A 22633-nucleotide genomic window follows, 5' to 3' on the forward strand; every position below is an offset into this window, starting at 1 on the left:
CCGCTCCTCGCCCAACTCAGTCAACCATCGCCGAGTTCCACGCCGGATTCCTCGGACACCACAACCAACAAGTATTAGAGTTCTATTAGGATTCAAAATAAGTCTAAAAATAGCATAGATTTAGACGGTAAATGTTGATGTAATCAAACCCATTAGTCACGGAGAATATCATAGAGAGTACACTACGATTTACAGAGGAAATACTCGAAAAATTACAAGGCAAATCGGAGTTATTGTAAACGCTTTGAAAGAAAATAAGAGAAAGGTAACATTTTGTTACGTTATTTCCGTTTGTTCTTCGCATACATTCGACGTTGTTTGACTTGCTTCGACCCACGAAGCTTTTGGCCGATGAGTTTTTAGGGGAGGGACCGAGATTTTGATCTCAGATCTACCCTCCCCCGAGGCTGTTTTGTAAAAACCGTTCGGATATTTAAAACAGGGAGGGGAAAAGCTTTTAAAAAATCAAAATTTTTCCAAGTTTTACCGTCGATGAACAGCGGCCGGCGAGGCGGCGCAGGGCGACGTAAGGCCGGTTTCTGGAAATGTGCGACAATTTGTTCTTGAATATCAAGAACACTTGAGAGAATTTAAAACCTAGGGGGGCTTCTTTTTGAAACATGAGAAGAATGAAGAAATAATTTTTTTTAAGTTTTATACTAAGACCCGTTGGACCCGCGTGTTGACCCGACCCGAAGCCCCTAACCCGCGCGTTTTTAACCCAAAATGGGTAAATCCTCGTTCTATCCCTCTGATTTTTCAAAGCTCACGTTATCACCTTAAATCATCATTTTTCCTTTGATTGGCTTCGCATTTGACCCTCTAATTTGGATTTTATTTCAATTTGGTCCTATATAATTAATCTATATGTTCCTATTTATCTTGTCGCTTATTCTATTTATTGTTTTTATTGTAATTTATTTATTTTTATGTGTTTTCATTTCATTTTTTTCTCATGTAAATATATCTATTATTATTATTACTCTTTTTTACTACATAATATTATATATATTTACCATTTTTTTATTTCCATTACGTTATTCAATTCCCTTATTTATTTTTATTTCATTTATTTTTGTTTCTATTTACTTATTCATTTTATTATTATTATGCTTTTCATTTTATTTATTTTCCTTATTATTGCTTCTTTTATTTTCGTTTCTTTTATTATATTTATCTCATTTATTTATTTCTTTTACCTTTTTATTTACTTTTCTACTCATTTCATTTTATTTTCTTTATTTTAGTCATTTTCATTACTTTATCATCTAGTACATTTCCAGCTTTTAAGGGTATATTTTTAATCATCTGAGGTAAGTAATTAGGATCAAATTTTACTTTTTAATTTTAACTTTCAATTATCTTAATTAAAGACAACTAGAAATTACATAGTACCGAAAGGGCAGTTCAAGGGTGTTAACCCTTCCTTGACTGTAACCGACTCCCAAATCCGACGTATCACTGGTAAAATGCAGATCATATAAGAAATAAGGTATTCGGTCAACCTATTTATTTTTAAATAAATGATCGGTGACGACTCTTAATCCATTTTCCTAAGTCGAAGCCCAATTCTTGGTCCATTCGAAAGACGGTTCCGACATTAAGTTAATATAAGAATAAATTATATTTTTAATTTAAGATAAGATTAAAATATATTTTTAAATTAAAATAAGAATAAAATATATTTTTAGGATACGAAAAGAATAACATATATTTAATAAGTTAAGATAATTTTTTAATGTTAATATGTAAAATTAATTTAATATGTGAATTTAAATTAAGATATATAAAATATTAAAAATTTAAGTTTACACTAATATACAACATATATAATAAATGTAGTCAATTTTGTTCATATAACTAGTTTGGCTCAATGGTTGAGCCTTGCTTCTTCAACCTAAGAACCATATGTTTGATTCCTCCGGAGGGTGACACATGTCACCTTTTGATTGGTGGAAAAATATATTAAATTAAATTAAAATTAATCGTTCAATTGAATGGTGACACATTTCATTACACTTGGCACGAGTGTCATATGACACCATTTGATTTGAGATTAAGTTTATTTTTAATTATTTATTAAAATTAGGACCAAATTGATAGAATATATAAGTAACAGTGACCAAATGCGTGTTTTAACTGTCACGTCATCAGCTTCTTCGTTAAATATTAATAGAAAGTGGCTTAACTGAATGCATTTAAATAGTTGAGTGATCTGATATACAAAATTTCAAAAATGGTGGTCAAATGAAAAGAGGCAATAGTTAGGTGGTCACTAGTATAGTTTATCCTTTATTTTAAATAATTTACCTTTATATTTTTAACTAATATATAATTTATAATTATACGTTGAGCCCTTTAGAATTTTAGATTTTTATAAATTAAATTAATAATGTTAATCATTAATGATGCTCATCGATGCTCGTTGAACGTGGTATAATTTTTCAACTTTTTTTCTCTTTATGGTATTGTTGACTTGATATTTTCCATATTTTAGATTTCTTACATTAAACTTAGGGTAAACTAGCTATTTGGTCACTCACCTATTTCTTAGTTTATGTTTTGGTTACCTAACTATTATTTTTCAAATCATATCTAACATTACGTTTTGATCACCTGTCGTTAAAAAATTAAGGACAATACTTGCATGTCATCATAAGATAATGTCACGTCAGCATCACCATTAATTTTTTAGCAATAGGCGACAAAACATAACCAAAACATTAGATATAATTTTAAAAATAATAATAGTTAAGTGACCAAAACAAAAATTAAATAATAGGTGGTGATCAAATAGGTAGTTTACCCTTAAACTTAGTATGTTAGACATGAAATACCCTGTTTTCTTAATTTGTACTAAAAATATTAAACAATGTTAGGGACGAGTAAATCCGTTTATGCATGTAACATGAAAAACATTTAGCATGATATTTAATGTAAAAAGCAAAAGAAAAGTAAATATCGTTGGTGGATGATGAGATGAATCGATGAAGGAATTATCCGACGGGGACCATTACAAATTTGACACCTTGATTTGATCCGTTTCCTTTGTCATTTTCCCCATGAAAAAAAACCCCTGAAAGATAAGGACTTTGGGTGTTTATATATAAGCAGGGTTTTGCAGGAACAAAGACAATGCGATTTGATAATTTGTTTTTTTGTTTCATCTGTCAGAGTTGTGAGCTTTAGATTTTCAGACAGAGAGCATGTGGAGAAGGAAGAAGAAGAAGAAGACAGTAGCCATTGGTAAATATACCTCTTCAGGCTGTTCCTCGTAGAGGATTCTGTAGGAGGTTTAAAGGCAAGTCATTTGAGGCAAAGGGAAGGCTACGCCTTTCTGATTTTTCATTTTCATTTCTGGATCTTTGTTTTGGATTCTGAGCTGAGAGATTCAGCTCAAAATGCATCAAAGAAGTCCAGATTTCTAGCTGTTTGATGAACAAAAATGGGGTCTTTCTGCTGTTTCGGATTATGAATAATTGTTCACCATCAATATACTTGCAGATATTTCATGTTCAACACAAAATCTCTACTTCCTTTCATCTCAAAAGAACAGAAGGTATCATACTTATCAATTTCGAAGTCCGACATAATTATGCCATATAATTCGATTCTCAATATTCGTCTCGATAAGCCTGTTCTAAAAAAATGTTTACTGCAAAACTATGCACCCCATTCTCTGAAGGGGGGATTATCACCTAGCTCGAAATAATCAACTTACTCGTTTATCATCTTATTACCGTTGTTTTTTTCGTCAACTCTAATTCCCGTTCCGCAATAAATAGAAGGCGACTAGGTCCGGCTGCAGAATTCAAGTTCTAGAGTTCTAGACTCTTTTTCATAGCCTCATAAACCAAATATGTAATGCTTGCAGCTGGGACAACCTTCAGAAGATTAGGAAAAAGTCCTTTGTAAAAACCTCTATAACCTTCATTACGAAGGGTTTTCCAAAACACATCAGACATTCCATTATATGCAGCATCCGCGGTAGCACGTTGAGCTTGCATTCTGGGGAAACATGCAAAATAAACCTCGGTAATAAAGAACGATGATACGGTTAACCTGATTACCAGACAGGATTTCTAAACATTATAATTGTACCTAGTTCTAATAACCTGCAAAGGATAAACACAGGTTGCTCCCAAAGCTCCAGAAATTGTTCCACAGCCCAATTGCACAATAGGACCGGGTTCTATAGAAATATGAAAGAGTCATCAGAAAGCTTTTGAGTAACAAATTCAGAAGAAACTCCCAGGTTAGTGAAAAATAGGGAACCGAAAAAGGAAATATATATAAAGAAAATATATATAGATGAAAGCAAATAGAAAAGTACCACTATCTTGAAGAATATATGACCTTGAAATATCTTTCAAGGATTCATAGACGGTAAGGTCGATGCCAGCGTATGGGATGATCCCAAGAAGAGATGGCACGAGACCTTTATAGAATGCTCGAGGTCCCTCCTGAACCCATATATCCTTTGTTAATTTCGCCAACTTTGGTGGCTTTCCACCTTCAGAAGCACAAGTCTGTAATCGAGTTTTTACAAGATCCATTGGGTAGATAGCACATTGTGCCACGGCACCGGCTAAACCACCGGCAAGAAGTCTCCCGCTGGTACCAACATCACCACTCTTATCCCCTGTACTGTCTCCTATTACATTCTTTAACATTTCATATGCATAGAACTTTATAGCACTTTCAGGAGCTACCTTGACAACATTTAACCCATTGCCTCGGAAAAACCCCAAAACACCATCTTCCTTCAATATCTTATTTACAGCTGACAGAATATTAGTGTTTGTAGTTTGCACTTGTAAAACAACCTTGAGCCGATCGAGAGGAGCAGTTGCAGTGCGAGAAGCTGCTCCAGCTATTCCTCCTGCAATAAAATACTTGCTTCTCTTAACATGTGTACTGATGCCCTGAGGAATAACAGCCGTTTCTCCGATATCTACAAGGCAAACCTTTTCCCAATGATGATAGATGTTCTCCATGGTAGCTTCATGAGGATAGAGTAAAAGGAAATCCCTCCATTCTTCAAATGTTATAATCCCATTGTTGTCCTTATCAACATGCTCTACGAATCGTGCAAGCTCCTCATCATCGATATGAATCCCTGCAAAATAAAAACTGCCAGGGCTTATAAGATGAAAAACAACTGTTAATTGCTAGCATGAAAACTACCAGCCACACAACATCCAGCAAAACAAATGCAGATATCAAGCCCGGCAAACCTTCCCTTCAATGGTGACAAACTCCCCTGAAACCTGACATAGATTCTTAGTTTCTTAACCGTAGGATTAGATAAGACACCTCAACAAATGCAGATATGTTCATAAAAGAAATATAAAAAATCACAGATTCTCGTTTCATGATGATTTTAGAGGAAATAAACACCTGGAAGAAGGTCCTTTAAAATAGCATGAAGCTATAGTTCAGATTTCAGCTCAGCAAAAACTTTGGTTTCGGAATATTTGTAACATAAAAACACAAGTTTGAACAGGAGAACATCAAAATAAAAAATAAATCCCAATTCGCTTCTGTTGATTTAAGAACTAAAACACAAAGTTTAATATATCTGCACCACGGGACACGCATCTGGTGTGTGAAACTTTATACCCTCTCATAAACTTACATCGAGATTATTTCAAACAAAGGCCTTTCATAACAAAATGATGAAGGCAGCTTTCTAACATCTAACCGTAACCTATTCCGGATTCCATTCAGAAATTAGAACAAGACAAGGCATTCCCACAACTAGCAATGCAATCTATTTTGAGCAACATACACTGGCAGAATTCAAATTGCCAACCAAAGGAATGCTTTCGGATTAAATACTTCCAATGCTGTATACTTTCCTTACATGTACCTACCAGATGTTCCAATTATGAGCACAATGAAAGCGATTTCGCAATGTTAGAAGTTTTCTGAGCCAAAAGGGTATTAAAAAGATGGAAAACAACATACGATCTCTCAATTTGTAAGCAAACAACCACAAATCGTTCAAACTTTATAATGATTTCGCTATCGACCCGAATCAAAGCAACAACCTCACCAAACCAATAAAACATATCAAAGTTAAGAAAGTCCAACGATTATAAATAATACAAAAACAAAGAGCATAGTATACCGGCTTTAACAAGCGCATCCCAAAGCTCCTCAGGCAAAATGCAGCCATTGTGTTCCACGTCAATAGCTTGGAAAATCCTATAAAGTTCAAGCTCTTTATCATCCATATACCTTTTGAATTCCTGATAATCCACGCGCCCATCTCTGTTGGCATCACAAACTTTCAACAGATCGTTGGCGTACTTGTACTCGGCCGGAATCTGCAGCGCCGACAGACCCATTTCGATCTGAGCATAATCCAAGAATCCCACATTGGCCGCATCGAAAAAATTGAACAGACTCCGAATCCTCAAATCCCTTTCTTCCTTCGTCTCGCGTAATGCCAGGAGGACATGATCCATTGTGACGGGTCCCGGCTTTTTGACCGGGTTGCTACATTCGGGTTCGGGTTTCGCCTCCATTTTAAAACGTTAACGTTTCTAATCACCTTAAGCCGAATTTCACCTATTTTTCAGCGAACGTCGTCTCTTGGGACTGTTCTTCTCCGCAATCATGGAGGTTCCTAAGGAAAAAGATCTGTTTTTATAAAATCGGTAACAAAGAATATAAGAAAGTAGTCTTTTTCCTTGGTTTTTTACAGGGAGAGTGCAGACAATATACCCAGAAATAAATTAAGGAAAGGATCCAAAAAATTGACTCGTATTAGTCAGGGGGAAAAAAGACAGAGACTTTTCTTTTGGTAAAGGCGGTCAAAAAAAGAAGGGAAATTAGAGTGTCGAAATTCCAAAGGAACAGCAACAGGTTTACAAAATCAAATGAGAAATGAGATGAATTCCAAGTTTTTTCTCCTATTTTCCAGAGATAAAAATGAATCGAAGATACAATAACAGAGCCTGATTGAATGAAGGAAAGGTAACGGGAGAGAGAGATAGAATTTACAACAAAGAAAATGGGAAAATACACGTGCAAGATTATTGAAGGTTGAAGAAAGAGAATGGTTCCAATCTCAAACTTCCAGAGAATAATGAGATAACACGTATCCCCCCCCCCCCCCCAAAAAAAAAAAAGCTCTCTGAAGAATCAAATATTAATTCCCTTTCCCCAAAAAACAATAAAAATTTATGGTGTTCGAGAGCCCATGTCAGATATATAATTGAAATTAAAAATAATAATATGCGAATCATCATCGATTGTTATCCATGTAATAGAGTTCACAATCATAGATTGATTTCATCTGACCACAATTATCACATAATATTTACAATGATCATAATTTCACATAACAAGCGTTTATGAACAACTATACTAAGCTCCGATACCAAGTAACATTCGAATAGTAAAGATAAAAAATTTCGATATCACATGGTATCGGTAATGATCCCTACCATACAAGTAACATGATATTATATTATCTCACATAGCATATGTCTCAAGTTATCTGATTTCATATAATATTAGGCTAAGTATTCATTGGTAATTCAACACCCATCAAGACTAGTAAGTGTTACAATCATATTTGTCACATAAAAACATCAATAAAAGATCTCTAACACAAATATTAATTCACGGTCAACTGAATGAGGCATTTCCTCTCATTTCAAACCGAGGCTCATTTTCACTCACTTTTAGAACAATTAAGCAAAGCATGTCAGTCGCTATTAACTTATAACATTGAAGTATTAATATTTCTACTTTTTACACAATTTACCACTAGACTTACGATATGTCTTACACAATATCGAGTTCCTTGTTTACTTATATTTTCGGGGTATTTTCAAAAATTTATCCACCTACGGGTATTTTGTTCATTTCTCACAGAATTCTTGATTACATTAGCACATTTAGATATCCTATAGGCTTAATCACTTACCACATATCATACTTTGTCCTGTATACAATTAGAAAAACCTTTAACTTTTTGAAGTTTGGAGATAGATACAAGGTAGAAGGTATCAATACTTAATCTTAAAATATCAGTATTAACTGTAGACTTGATGTTTATTTGATTCTTAAGGGTATTGATACCCCATATGAGTATTGATACTCTCCCCTTGGATATTGATATTCCTTTGAATATTTATGTCATTTTAGCTTCAAAGTATTAATAAAATATCCGATATCGATACCCTACACTCGATATCGATACCCAATGAATAATATTGATATTGTCATGAATAGTATCGATACTCTTAGTTATTTTCGTCAAGTCTTCTTCACACATTCAAGAGGTATCGATATTATTTTTCAAATATCAAAACCAAAGTTTAAAAATGATCATTTTCGAGCTAGAGTTTCTAAACACTCTATTTCAAGCCCTACTTGATTTTTAAGGCTCGTCGGTCACCTAGGGTCATTTAACATCAATTGAACACATGTTAAACAACAATTGTTGTAATTTAAATCCAAAACAAGTATAACACTTCAAACACTCAACATCCTCACACTGTTCAAACTCAAAGTATACGTAAATCTCACAGGCAAATGTTTGTATACCAATCTAATTTATTCAATGCAAAGAATGGCTTATATAAGCCTTACAGACTCTCAGAAACAAACTAACTGACACTACACACTAAGTGGCAAAAATAAACTAACTGACACTACACACTAAGTGGCACTAAAATAGGAGTAAATAAAGCAACTAATAAAAGACCCATTCAACCCTATAATATAGGAGCATTATTGACACGTAAATAACTAACATTCCCTCCCTTAAGCTTTAGCTTATTTCAGTAACTTTAACTACACCAAGTTTGTGTTTGAACTTCTCAAATTGATCGAGCTTTACAGCTTTAGTCATCACGTCAGCCACTTGTTCATTAGTATTGCAGTATTTCAGTTGAACTTGTTGAGTTAAGCGATTAACAGAATCAACCAAGAAGGGGGTGAATTGACAATTAAAAAGTTGGTGGAAGCTTTTGCAGAAAATTAAAAGAAGTTGCACAGCGATTTAGAGTGGTTCGACTTTCTCAACCAAAGTCTACGTCCACTACCTTAGCTATCCACACTAAGGATTTTCCAACAAATTCACTAATTTGTTCTTTCTTTTGAGGCCAAAGAGATAACCTTACAACTCCCTCAAGAATATACCCCAATTCTTGAGAACACTCTTTCTCAAAGAGAAATACACAAATTTGCAAACTTACAAGGAAAAACCTCACAAGGTAGATTGTTTGCACAATTCTAGAACAAATAAAAGAACACTCAAGAATGAATATAATTGAGTACAAGTAGTATTATTGAAAGCAAAATTAATATTGAATGAAAAATAGGCTTGAAGTGCTCAAACAATGAGTTTGATGCTTTCTCTTTGATTCTCACTTGATTCTTGTTTCTTGTTGTTGATTAATGGCTTCTAAGCTTGTTTAAATACTCCTTCAATTGATTCTGAACGTTGGGAATGATTAGTGGAGTCAATAGAGCCGTTTAAGTGTGAAAACAATTAATAAAACTGGTTGGGAGCATGCGTGTATCGATGCATACACAGGGTGCATCGGTGCATCAAGTGTAAAATTCAAATATTTTGACCGTTGGAACACTTAGTGCATCGGTGCACTAAGTGTGCACTAAGTGTGCATCGATGCATAAAATGTATTCGATGTTTCAAAATAGCCTGAGTGCATCGATGCATGGCTGGTGCATCAAATGCATTCGATGTTTTCATAAATCCCTGAGTGCATCGATGCATGGTATGTGCATCAATGCATGAAATGCATTCAATGTTCAATTTATTCCATGGTGCATCGATGCATGGATTGGTGCATCGGTGCATCACATTGAAAAATTGATTTTAGGCTTGATTTTGGTTCAAAATACTTTGTGAAAATTGTTTCAAAAATATATTAAGTATAAAACACAATTTTACACATTTAGTAAGGTTTGAAATTGATCATGAAAGACTTGAAGTAATAATTTGATATTCGAGTAATTAAATCGAATATACTTAGAAAAACATTTGTAAAAGCTTAAAATTCATTTATACTTAATTTGTTATATTGAAACATCAAAATGTTTTCAACAATCTCCCCCTTTTTGATATAACAAAACATTTGTGTAATTTTAAGATTTGTTTAAGAAAATTATTTTTGAAATCAATTTTGAATTTTTTTTGAAAAATTACTCCCCCTTACTCTAACACTTTTCTCCCCTTTTTTGTTAAATCAAAAAGACTCTAAAACGTTATTAAACAAGGTTTGAAAAATATACGCCAATTGAGTTATTATTTTAACGTTTAAGTTGATAAGATCACAATCAAAAGAGAGATTAGCCATTAGTTTTCATAAACATGTAAAGGATAATTGGTCATATATGTCTAATGATGCAAAAATTAATAAACATTAAGCTCAAATTGAACGTTAAAACCAAACCAAATATAGATAATAAGCTTAAATATCCAAACATATAAATCATAAATCCAAAAAAACGTCAAACTAAAGAAAACAATCCCAAAGTATTCAAAATGTTTTAACATTTAAAGTTTTAAGTTGTTCCAAAACAAAACAAAGTCTACTTGTCCATAAAAGGATCAGAAGGAGAATGCGGAAATCGTGCTTGCATCTTAAGAGTAAGAGCATCCATACGTGCAAGCATCTCCCTTTGAAACTCCATATATCGAGCTTCCAAATTGTCTAAGCGATGATTTACCTCTTCGTGAGTAGCAGTCAAGTGGGATTCGATGGAAGCATACCGTAGATCAAATGACTCCAAAAACGAACAAAAATATGGAGGCACTTGATCCTCTTGTGGAGCTGGTTCTGGTGCAGGCTCATTATCTGATACGTGATCGTTGATATCTTGCATAAGCTGTTGAAGTTCGGGATCATCGTCAGCAGCCGGAGCCGGAGGAGGATCACGAGAGGAACTAGGAGCAGCTCGTGAAGAACTCGCTCTCGGAGTTTGCTTACCGGGTCGAAAGACCCAAAGACCGGTTTCCTCGTCTTGTTTCCAATCCACTTTCTTTAACGAGGTGAGATTGATTTAATTTTGAAGAGGGATGAGATTGTCGAAAGAGACGTTTAGATCGAGTTTGATAAAAAAAGGTTACTAAGAAGACATCCATAAACTAATGTTTCGATATGTTTTGAAGGAACAATGTTTATGGTATCCACTAGTTGACTAAATATAATGTGGGGTAGATTTATTTTGTTCTTATTCTTGATACAGTGCATCCACCCTAAATCCCTAGTACGAAGAGTGGAGTACCTACCTCCGGATGGTCTAAACCACCAAGAGATCATCAAATAAAGAAAACGATCGTGATGAGATCGTAGAGTACTAACACTAGCGTTTGGAACATAGGGATATTCCATAGTTTCATTCTCATTATATAACCCATCATCATCTAGCCCAAAATGGAAAGCTATAGTTTTGGGGTCAATATTAATATATTGTCCTAAAAGATATGATTTGATTGATATAGTCCCACATTGAGTATTGTTTTGAATATATACCACATTAGAGTAGAAAATGTGAACTAACTGATGATAGAAGATAGGTTTGAGGTGAAACATTTTATCAAACTTCCAAGTTTTAAGATTCGGAAGGTATTTAAAGTCAATATCTATCATGGCTTGAAGAGAAGAATACATTCTTCCTGGATTTTATAAGATTGGAAAGACTCCATGTACCTATGGTACAAGTCGTCTCTATGACGTTTACGCATATCAAAACAGGATCCTATAAGAGATGTAGGTGAATGAGGAACATGATTGGGAGGTCGGTTTGAATGACTAGATGAGGTCCTAGGGCATTTAGGGTTTGACATGGTTTAAAGATTCGTAATAAGGAATATAACTTGCAAATTGAAAAACATGTATGCACAAGAATCAATCCCAAAACTCAATTGAGTCCTCAATAATTCAAGGTTCTCTAAACCGAATCCTAATGGGCATGATTTTGAAAACTATTGAAAATATTATAATATATGTATAGTTTTCATGCAAACAATATAATTAAGTCAAAAACATCAATAAATTTCGAAAATAACAATTTTTTTTAATTTCGAAAATTCAGAAAAATATTGAAAAATTGTTTGTTTTTGACGAAATTAATTATAAAATCTAGTTTAGAATCATAATATAATCAAAGCACGATATAATATTCATCCTAGAACTAATTAAAACTAGTCCTAAGATCAAAATTCAATAAAAGATAGGTTTATAGAAAAATACCTTGAAAATTTCGGATTGAGAGGAATGTAGTGATGTTTTACAAGATTTGATGATAAACGCAGGATATGGAGATGAAATATGAATGAATTCTGATAAAAAATGAAGGTTATGGAGAAATTTTGAGAGAGAGGAGAGGAAGAGGAGCGGCGGCAGTTTGAGAGAGTTTAAGAGAGTATGAGAAAATAAAGAGAAAATAGGGTTTTTAACCAAAAACCCGACGGATGCATGGCCTTGTGCATCGATGCACATTCAAGGTGTGCATCGGTGCATCGTCATGTACATTCAAAGGGGATGCATCAATGCACTGTCAATTATATCGATGCATTAAGCACAAAAATGTCAAAAATATGTGTTAATCACTCAAAATGCTAAATTAATTAGCTCTAGTGATATTGGCAACTCATATATTGAAAATTAATTATGTTCAATCAATCAAATTTATCTTTAAACATTATTTGAACAAAAAATTAATTTTCATTAAGAATCATAAACTCCCCCTAACTAATAGCAAGAATGCAATAAAAATGTCATTTTTATAAACATTTTTCAATATTAATTAAAAGTGTTAAAACATTTTAAACACTAAGTGAAGATAGGCCAGTTAAACCTAATTCTCTCCTAAGTGTCCAAAATCTTTCTTTATCTAAAGGTTTTGTAAAGATATATGCTAATTGGTGCAAATTATCAACAAATTCTAGAACTACATCTTCCTTAGCGACATGGTCTCTAATGAAGTGATGTCTAATTTCAATGTGCTTAGTTCTAGAGTATTGGATGGGATTTTTAGTGAGACAAATAGAACTAGTATTGTCACACTTGATAGGAATAGTACATGCTTCAATTCCATAATCAAAAAGTTGTTGTTTCATCCATAAAACTTGTGCACAATAACTACCGGCTAAAATGTATTCCGCTTCAGTGGTAGATAATACAACACAATTTTTTTTCTTTAAAAACCAAGAAATCAACATATTTCCAAGGAATTAGCAAGTACCGAAGGTGTTTTTCCTATCTAATTTGCATCCTCCATAATCCGCATCAGAGAAGGCATGCAAGCTAAAGCTAGAGTCTCTAAGATACAACAGTCCTAAACTAGGAGTGTCCTTAAGGTATCTAAAGATTCTCTTAACAGCTAGTAAATGTGATTCCTTAGGGCATGATTGAAATCTAGCACATAAGCAAACACTAAACATAATGTCCAGTCTACTTGCAGTTAGATAAAGCAAAGTGTCAATCATTGACCTATATAATTTAACATCCACACATTTACCTTTTTTATCCAAGTCGAGCTTTGTAGAAGCACTCATTGGAGTGGCATAAGGTTTCCCATTTTCCAATCCAAATTTCTTGAGCATATCCTTGACGTACTTAGCTTGATTGATGAAGATGCCATCTTTTCTTTGCTTGATTTGGAGTCCCAAGAAAAATGAGAGCTCTCCCATCATGCTCATCACGAATTCACTTTACACTAGCTTAGAAAATTCTTGATAAAGGACATCATTAGTAGAACCAAATATTATATCATCAACATAAATTTGAACTACTAATAAATCTTTACCTTTATGCTTTAAAAACAATGTAGTGTCAACCTTCCCTTTTGAAAAGCCTTTTTCAATTAAAAAGTTTGACAATCTTTCATACCAAGCTCTAGGAGCTTGTTTTAAACCATAAAGCGCTTTTGTCAATTTAAGAACATGATCTGGAAATTTTGAATCTTCAAAACCTGGAGGTTGTTCCACAAACACTTTTTCTTTTATAAAACCATTTAAAAATGCACTTTTAACATCCATTTGATATAATTTAAATTCATGAAAACATGCAAATGCTAATAACATTCTAATTGCTTCCATCCTAGCTACGGGAGCGTATGTTTCATCATAGTCTATGCCCTCTTCTTGAGTATACCCTTGAGCAACAAGTCCTTGTTTCTCACTATGTTACCACTCTCATCAAGCTTATTTCTAAATACCCATCTAGTACCTACAGTAGATTTATTACTAGGCCTTTCAACTAATGTCCATACTTTACTCCTCTAAAATTGATTTAACTCTTCTTGCATAGCCATAATCCAATGTTCATCATTTAATGCTTCTTTAATATTCTTAGGCTCTATGCATGAGATAAATGCAACATAATTACAAATATTTCTAAGAGAGGATTGAGTTGTTACCCCTTTGGATGGATCACCTATAATCTCACCATCCTTGACACAGTTGTACTCTCTTGGATAAGATACTTCCCTTTCTTCAATGGTTGGATTCTCGAGAGGATCTTGAGTTTCCTCATCTTTCGTTTCTTCCTTTGATGATGGTTCTCCAACGTCATGTATATTTATAATGCCTACATCATCATTCACACAAGAATCCTTCCTCGGAAGGAGATTATCATCGAAAACAACATGTATAGACTCTTCTACAACTAAAGTTCTTTTATTAAATACTCGATAAGCTTTAGAATTTAAGGAATAACCCAGAAAAATTCCTTCATCACTTTTAGCATTAAATTTGCCAAGATTGTCTTTATCGTTGTTTAAAACAAAACATTTACATCTAAAAGGATAAAATATCTAATGTTAGGCTTTTTATTTTTAAAAAGTTCATATGGAGTTTTCTTTAAAATAGGCCTAATCATTACTCGATTAATAACATAACAAGCGGTATTTGTGGCTTTCGCCCAAAAATATTTTGTCAAATTATTTTCACAAAGCATGGTTCTAGCCATTTCTTCTAAAGTTCGATTTTTCCTCTCAACAACTCCATTTTGTTGAGGAGTTCTAGGTGCTGAAAAATTATGGCTTATACCATTAGAATTACAAAACTCAGTAAATCCAAGATTTTCAAATTCAGTGCCATGATCACTCCTACCACTAGTTATAGAGTAACCTTTTTCGTTTTGGATTATTTTTAAAAATGCGATGAAATTTTCTAATGCTTCTTCTTTAGTACTTAAGAATAGAACCCAAGTATATCTAGAATAGTCATCTACCAAGACAAATGCATATTGTTTTCCACCCAAGCTAGTAGTCCTAGTTGGCACAAAAAGATCTATATGGATCAATTGTAATACTCTACTAGTTGATATATCATTAATGGATTTAAAAGAGACTCGCTTTTGTTTTCCTTTAGCACAAGCATCACAGATTTTATTATTATCAAATTTTAGTTTAGGCAACCCTCGAACTAAATCTCCTTGAATTAGCCGTTGCAAAACACTCATACTAGCATGTCCTAGTCTCCTATGCCATAACCAACTATCATGCTCATCCTTAGCAAATAGGCACAAATTAGTCATATCTATAGAATCTAAATTCACCATGTAAATGTTTTCTATTCTATGACCAATTAGCATAATCTGATTAGATGCAATGTCAATAACTTTACAACCATTAGTTTCAAACATGACATTGAATCCCTTATCACATAATTGACTAATACTCAGAAGATTATGCTTTAATCCATTCACATATAAAACATTCTTAATTTATATGGAAGAGGTATTACCTATTATACCTATACCTTCAATGTGACCTTTTGAATTATCACCAAAAGTCACTTCTCCTCTATTTTTGGTGTTAAGCTCTATGAACCGGCTTTTTTCACCGGTCATGTGTCTTGAGCATCCACTATCAAGGTAACATGAGTTTGAATTTGTTTCCTGTGCCTTGTAGCAATGCTCCTTTTCCTACAAACATAAATTAATTTCTAATTTTTGGTACCCAAATTCTTTTGGGTCCATATTCATTAGTTTCCAAAATCCTAGTTCCCTTAGATATCTATTTGTGTAGGATATCCTTATTTTTAGTAGTAACGAGTCCTTTAGGAACCCATATACTTCTAACGATTTTTTCATTAGAGGTTCTTCGGGGACCTCTATGATTGTAGTTTTTAAAACTTTTTCTAACAAAGTTGGATTTTGAATTTTCTCTATTTTCAAAACGTTTTGTTCCAACTTTATCAAAAGAAGCTTTAAGATCATCAATTTTCTTTTGATGATCATCATTGACCTTTGAAAGTAAATTTTGTAAATCCGAATTTTTCTTTTCAAACTCTTCTAGTTTGATTTACAAATCTTTGATTTTACTTTAAAGGATATGAGTTTATTTTCATTTTTCAATTTTGAAATATCATTTTTATATTTTAAAAACAATTTCTCATAATCCGAAGCCAACCCATTATATTCCTCTAATAACTCATCATAAGATAAATCATCTAAATCAAATGAGTTAGAGGTTACCTTAGAATCTTCCCCGAATGTCATCAAGCACAAGTTTACTACTTCTTGTTCCTCTTCATCGGAACCTTCTTCATCGCTCCATGTAGCTACGTGAGCCTTGTGCTTATTTTTTGATTGACCCTTTCTCTTCAATTTTGGGCAATCATATTTGACATGCCCTGGTTTTTTGCATTCATAGCAAATGATCGGGTCATTCTCTTTTGGTTCATTTTTGAAGCCTTCATTTCGTTTGAATTTTCTTCCTCAGTTAGGCCTCATAATTTTTCTGAACCATTTGGCAAACATTTCCATTTCCTCGTCATCGTTATCTTCATCCGAATCACTCTCATCTTTTGTTGATTTGAGAGCAACTCCCACGTTTTTCTTCTTCTATGTATCCTTCTTTGGCTCGTCTCTTCTCTCAAGGTCTTCCTCTTCTTTAAGCATCATTTCATGCATGAGGAAATAGCCAATAAGTTCATCGAGGGTTAAGGATTTCAAATTCTTAGCCTCGATGATCGCCGTCTTCTTTGATTGCTAAGCTTTTGGAATAGAGTAAACTAACTTTCTTACAAGCTTGTCATTTGAAATGATTTCTCCATATGATTTGAGGCTATTGACAATCGTGGAGAATCTATCCGTCATAGCTTTGACATCTTCATCCGGTTTCATCCTAAAATTTTCATAGCTATGAGTTAGAAGACTAATTTTAGATTCTTTTACCTCGTTTGTGCCTTCATGAGTGACTTGTAGTTTGTCCCATATCTCCTTGGCGGTTGTGCAAGATGAAACTCTCCCGTATTCATCCGGTCCAAGAGCACAAAAAATGATATGGATAGCTTTGGAGTTGAGCTAGAACAATCTTGTATCTCCTTTACTCCACAACCTCGGGTGAGTAGAGGGTTTGATGTATCAATCTGCTATGATGTACCATGCTCCCATGTCACTTGTTTGAATCAAATACATCATCCTATTCTTCCAATAAGAATATTTAGCTCTATTGAATAAATGAGGCTTGTTAACGGGTAATGAATCGAGACCGAAGTCGGAGTTTGAAGTGTCGGCCATTGATGACTTTGAAAATCGATGTAACTCTTCCCGAATCGACTCAAGAAGCGATTAAACCTTCACATGAGTGAGGTTATGATACCAATTTTTGAGTTAATCGATTGAAGAAATCGGCCAAGAGGGGGTGAATTGGCAATTAAAAAGTTGGTGGAAGCTTTTGCAGAAAATTGAAAGAAGTTGCACAACGATTTAGAGTGGCTCGACTTTCTCAACCAAAGTCTACATCCACTACCTTAGCTATCCACACTAAGGATTTTCCAACAAATTTACTAATTTTTTCTTTCTTTTGAGGCCAAAGAGATAACCTTACAACTCCCTCAAGAATATGCCCCAATTCTTGAGAACACTCTTTCTCAAAGAGAACTACACAAATTTGCAAACTTACAAGGAAAAACCTCACAAGGTAGATTGTTTGCACAATTCTAGAACAAAGAAAAGAACACTCAAGAATGAATACAATTGAGTACAAGTAGTGTTCTTGAAAGCAAAATGAATATTGAATGAAAAATAGGCTTGAAGTGCTCAAACAATGAGTTTGATGTTTTCTCTTTGATTCTCACTTGATTCTTGTTTCTTGTTATTTCTTGTTGTTGATCAATGGCTTCTAAGCTTATTTAAATACTCCTTCAATTGATTTTGAACGTTGGGGGTGATTAGTGGAGTCAATAGAGCCATTTAAGTGTGAAAACAATTAATAAAACTGGTTGGGAGCATGCGTGCATCGATGCATACACATGGTGCATCGATGCATCAAGTGTAAAATTCAAATATTTTGACCGTTGGAACACTTAGTGCATCAGTGCATTAAGTGTGCATCGATGCATAAAATGCATTCGATGTTTCAAAATAGCCTGAGTGCATCGATACATGGCTGGTGCATCGATGCATCAAATACATTCGATGTTTTCATAAAACCCTGAGTGCATCGATACATGAAATGCATTCGATGTTCAATTTATTCCATGGTGCATCGATGTATGGATTGGTGCATCGGTGCATCACTTTGAAAAATTGATTTTAGGCTTGATTTTGGTTCAAAATACTTTGTGAAAGTTATTTCAAAAATATATTAAGTATAAAACACAATTTTACACATTTAGTAAGGTTTAAAATTGATCTTGAAAGACTTGGAGTAATAATTTGATATTCGAGTAATTAAATCGAATATACTTAGAAAATCATTTGTAAAATCTTAAAATTCATTTATAGTTAATTTGTTATATCGAAACATCAAAATGTTTTCAGCAGAACTACTTGATCATTCACCAGATCTCTGAGAAAGTGAAATCTCACTGCGATGTTCTTACTTCTTCCATGGAGAATAGGATTCTTAGATAGTTGAATTGTAGAATTGTTGTTACATAAAATTTCGGTGGCTTCTTTTTTTCTAACCCAAGATGCTCCATAATTCTTCTAAGCCAAATGCAGTGACATGCACAAGATGCTGCAATAATATATTCAGCCTCAATAGTAGATAAACTAACTACAAGCTGCTTTTTCGAAGCCCATGATACACTGCAGTTCTTATCATAAATACTGATCCGGAGGTGTTCTTCTATCATCTAAGTCCCCTGCATAGTTGCTATCATTGTAGACTGTGAGACCCATTTTCCTTTCTTTTTGATAGAAAAGACTGTGCTCAATGGTGCCTTTTAAATACCTGAAATTTTGTTTTGTTGCAGCCCAATGTGACTCCTTTGGATTAGCCATGTATCTGCTGATTAGACTTACCCCAAATATCAAGTCTGGCCGTGTGACTGTCGAATACATGAGGCTACCAACATCTTGTTTAAACTTTGTAGAATCTACTAGAGCTCCTTTATCATCCTTGGATGATGTAGTTCCTGGTACAGTGGGATTTCGAATAGAGTTACTCTCTGTCATGTTGAACCAAGCTAGTACCTCATGTGCATACTGTCTTTGACAGATGAAAATTCCTACCTCATTCTGTATTACTTCTATTCCCAGAAAATGTCTCATTTTACCCAGATCGGTCATGTTGAATTCCAGTTGCATTGAGCATTTGAACTCTTCACATATATCTTTGCAATTTCCAGTAAAAATCAGATCATCAACATAGAGACTAATAATCAAAATATTATCATGAACCTTTTTTGTGAACAAGGTGTGTTCACTAGAGCAGCGTACAAATTTTTCTCTGGCAAAATAGGCTTCTATCTTACTGTACCAGGTTTGTGGAGCCTGTTTAAGTCCATAAAGAGCTTTTCTGAGTATGTATACGTGATTTTCTCTGCCTTTCTTGATAAATCCAACAGGTTGTTGAACATACACCTCTTCTTGAAGTTCACCATGTAAGAATGCGCTTTTGACATCGAGTTGGAATACTTCCCATGAACGTTGAGCTGCCACAGCTAACACCACTCGTACTGTGTCAAGTCTAGCCACAGGATCAAATACTTCTGTGTAGTTGATTCCATACTGCTGGGCATAGCTTTTGGCCACTAACCTGGCTTTATACTTCTCTATCTGGCCATGTTCATTGAATTTGATTTTGAAGATCCATTTCACGCCAATGGGTTTAACACCGTCTGGAAGATCTACAAGTTCCCACGTGTTGTTCTTTTCAATTGATTTCATCTCAGTATCCATTGCTTCTCTCCAGTTCTGACTCGTGTAAGCTTCTTCAAAGGATTGGGGATCTTCATAATCGGTTATTATCATTGCCAGTAAGCTCTCTTCTTCTACAGATAGGTTGGTCTCGCAGTCAGACATCCATAATGGTTGTCTCTGGATCCTGGTTGCCCTCCCTTCAATCAGCGGGTACTGAATCTGAAGTTGGCTCGAGTGTTACTGGTTGATCATGGCTGACTGTTATCTGTTGGTATGTAGATTCTACAGTTTCAATTTCCTCAACATCTTTGTCTCCCCAATCAAGAGTAAGATTGTACCTCCATCTACGTGCGCATCCCAATTCCATCTTTTCTTCTTCAAACACCACATCTCTACTTACAATGACCTTCTTTGTAATAGGATCATAGAGCTTGTAAGCTTTTGTCTCATCACTTACGCCCAAGAGAATACATTGTTGGCTCTTTGCATCTAGTTTGCTTCTCTTTTGATATGGAATATGAATATGTGAGACACATCCAAATGTGCGGAAATAATCAACACGTTGCTTCACTCAACTCTACACCTCTTTTGGAGTCCCTTGATCTACTGCAGAAGTTGGACTTCGATTTTGAACATGAACATACCTCCGCACTGCCTCAGGCCAGAAGGATTTTAGAACCTGCTTGTCATAAAGCAGTGCTCTGACTGCGTTCATGATGGTGCGATTCATACGCTCGGTGACTCCATTTTGTTGAGGAGTGTAGGCAGCTATCAATTGCCTATAGATACCGTGTTGATTACAGAAGTTTGAAAACTCCTTGGAATTGAATTCGCCACCTCGATCAGTTCTTAAGCACACAACGTGGGTGCCAGCTTCTTTTTCAACACATGCTTTGAAGCTCTTGAAGGCATTGAACGTTTCGGATTTTGCATGCAAAAAGTAAATCCAAGTTTTACGAGAATAATCATCAACAAAGCTCATAATGTACCTTTTATTACTGTGTGAAGTTGGCAAAAATGGGACCACATACATCAGCATAAATTAATTGGAGTTTCATTGATACTTTTCATGAACTTTGCTTTGGTATGACATCTCTATGCTGCTTCCCCACGAGACAAATAGTACATATATCCTTGGGTGTTTTCAGTAGAGGTGGGTATACGGGCTACCCGCCCGTTTAGCCCGCGAGTTTTGACGGTGCTGGCTTAAACGGAGCGGGCTAAAAAGCCCGCATTCATAAACGGTTTTAAAGTTTAAGACCCGTGGCCCGTCCATTTAACCCGCGGGCTAAACGTGCTTACCCGCGGCCCGTTTAATAAAAATATTTTTAAATGCTTTAAATGCAATAAAAAATAATGTTTTAGCTTACTACGCCTTTAAAAATGATCGAGCAACTTGAAAATGAAGGTAGCACCGTCAAAATAATAAATATTTTTTATTTTTTATTTTAAATAGCCGGAAATGATTATAAAATAATATTTTTTTAATTTTTTTAATCATTAATATATATATATATATATATATATATATATATATATATATATATGATATAATTACTTAAACTCAAATTAAAAAAACAATATTCACTTATATCACCAAATTTAAAAACAAATAAAACAATAACCACATTATACTTTTATAAAACACGATTATCCAAGGCTATAATATGAAGACACAAAAGTCTCTGAAAGTAGAAATTCAAACATAAAAATTCAACAAAGTCAAACATTATACAAATCTAAAAAGAAAGTTGTCAAGTGGTCCTAATAATTGTATTTTATGAATGTTTTAGAGAAAGACTAAAACATAATATGAAAATATAAAATAAAATACTTACAATATAAGAGTAAATTTGAAAGATACAATTATACTAAAATTGATAAAATATATTTATTTTGTAAAAGTCTTTAAAAGTTGAAAAGTATGTTTTCAATTTTTTCTTTTGCTTTTCTTCCTTATTTTTAATCTAAATATTGCGTGTTATGTGATATATTATTAGAATATCACGTGACTTTTTATAATTAAAGAACAAAATGGATAACATACTTCATGAAAAAAAATAAAGGTCAAAATTAAATAAAAAAATCTTTAAATACCAAAATGATAATGATGTATATTTAAATGAAAAAAATATCAAGCAGGGGTAAAATTATGACAAATATCCTAATAAATTTAAGAACTACAATAGTTATAAGTAGCATCATATTTATAGGTAAATTATTTTCTTTTTCTATAAAATTCTTTAAGTTTATTTTCTCTAAAATTTTATGAATTTTAAATTAAGCGGGCTTTAACGGGTTTCGCGGGTAGCCCGCGGTTATACCCATTAAACCTGCGGGTTTAACGGTCCGGGCTAAAAAAAAAGCCCGCAAATTAAACGATCTTCAATTTTTGAGGCCCGAAGCCCGCACGGGTCGCGGGTTAAATGGGTAGCCCGCGGGCCTTAGCCCATATACCCAGCTCTAGTTTTCAGAGAGGGTAGAACAATCACCATTTGCTTATTTGCGAGTGTGTTGAGTCCCTTAAAATTGATATGTCC

At 34.0% G+C, this 22633-nt stretch overlaps 1 protein-coding gene and 1 long non-coding RNA gene across 2 annotated transcripts; both read right to left on the reverse strand.

Moving 5' to 3' along the window:
- Positions 1-3184: 3184 nt before the first annotated feature.
- On the reverse strand, positions 3185-16809 carry LOC120187032. The gene is made up of 3 exons (XR_005522251.1): positions 16799-16809; positions 16541-16543; positions 3185-3337 (listed from the first exon to the last, which is right to left on the reverse strand). It is a non-coding gene; the product is annotated as an uncharacterized LOC120187032 (long non-coding RNA).
- LOC120187031 (calcium-dependent mitochondrial ATP-magnesium/phosphate carrier protein 3-like) lies at positions 3592-6972 on the reverse strand. Its single transcript, XM_039190827.1, has 4 exons — positions 6134-6972; positions 4334-5119; positions 4102-4192; positions 3592-4008 (listed from the first exon to the last, which is right to left on the reverse strand). Exons 1-4 carry the CDS (start codon positions 6531-6533, stop codon positions 3819-3821), a joined length of 1467 nt encoding a protein of 488 aa, XP_039046758.1. The 5' UTR covers positions 6534-6972; the 3' UTR covers positions 3592-3818.
- Positions 16810-22633: the final 5824 nt, after the last annotated feature.

Source organism: Hibiscus syriacus, unplaced genomic scaffold (genome assembly GCF_006381635.1).
Source record: "Hibiscus syriacus cultivar Baekdansim isolate YM2019G1 unplaced genomic scaffold, ASM638163v2 tig00113722_pilon, whole genome shotgun sequence".
Lineage (NCBI taxonomy): Eukaryota > Viridiplantae > Streptophyta > Magnoliopsida > Malvales > Malvaceae > Hibiscus > Hibiscus syriacus.

What these genes read in the sequence shown, in the direction of transcription:
- LOC120187031 (XM_039190827.1), bottom strand. Translation starts at nt 6,533, where the DNA reads ATGGAGGCGAAACCCGAACCCGAATGTAGCAACCCGGTCAAAAAGCCG. An exon ending in ATATATTCTTCAAGATAGTG is followed by an intron (nt 4,193 to 4,333) that starts GTACTTTTCTAT and finishes ATATTTCTATAG; the next exon opens with AACCCGGTCCTATTGTGCAA. An exon ending in TTGCAGGTTATTAGAACTAG is followed by an intron (nt 4,009 to 4,101) that starts GTACAATTATAA and finishes ATGTTTCCCCAG; the next exon opens with AATGCAAGCTCAACGTGCTA.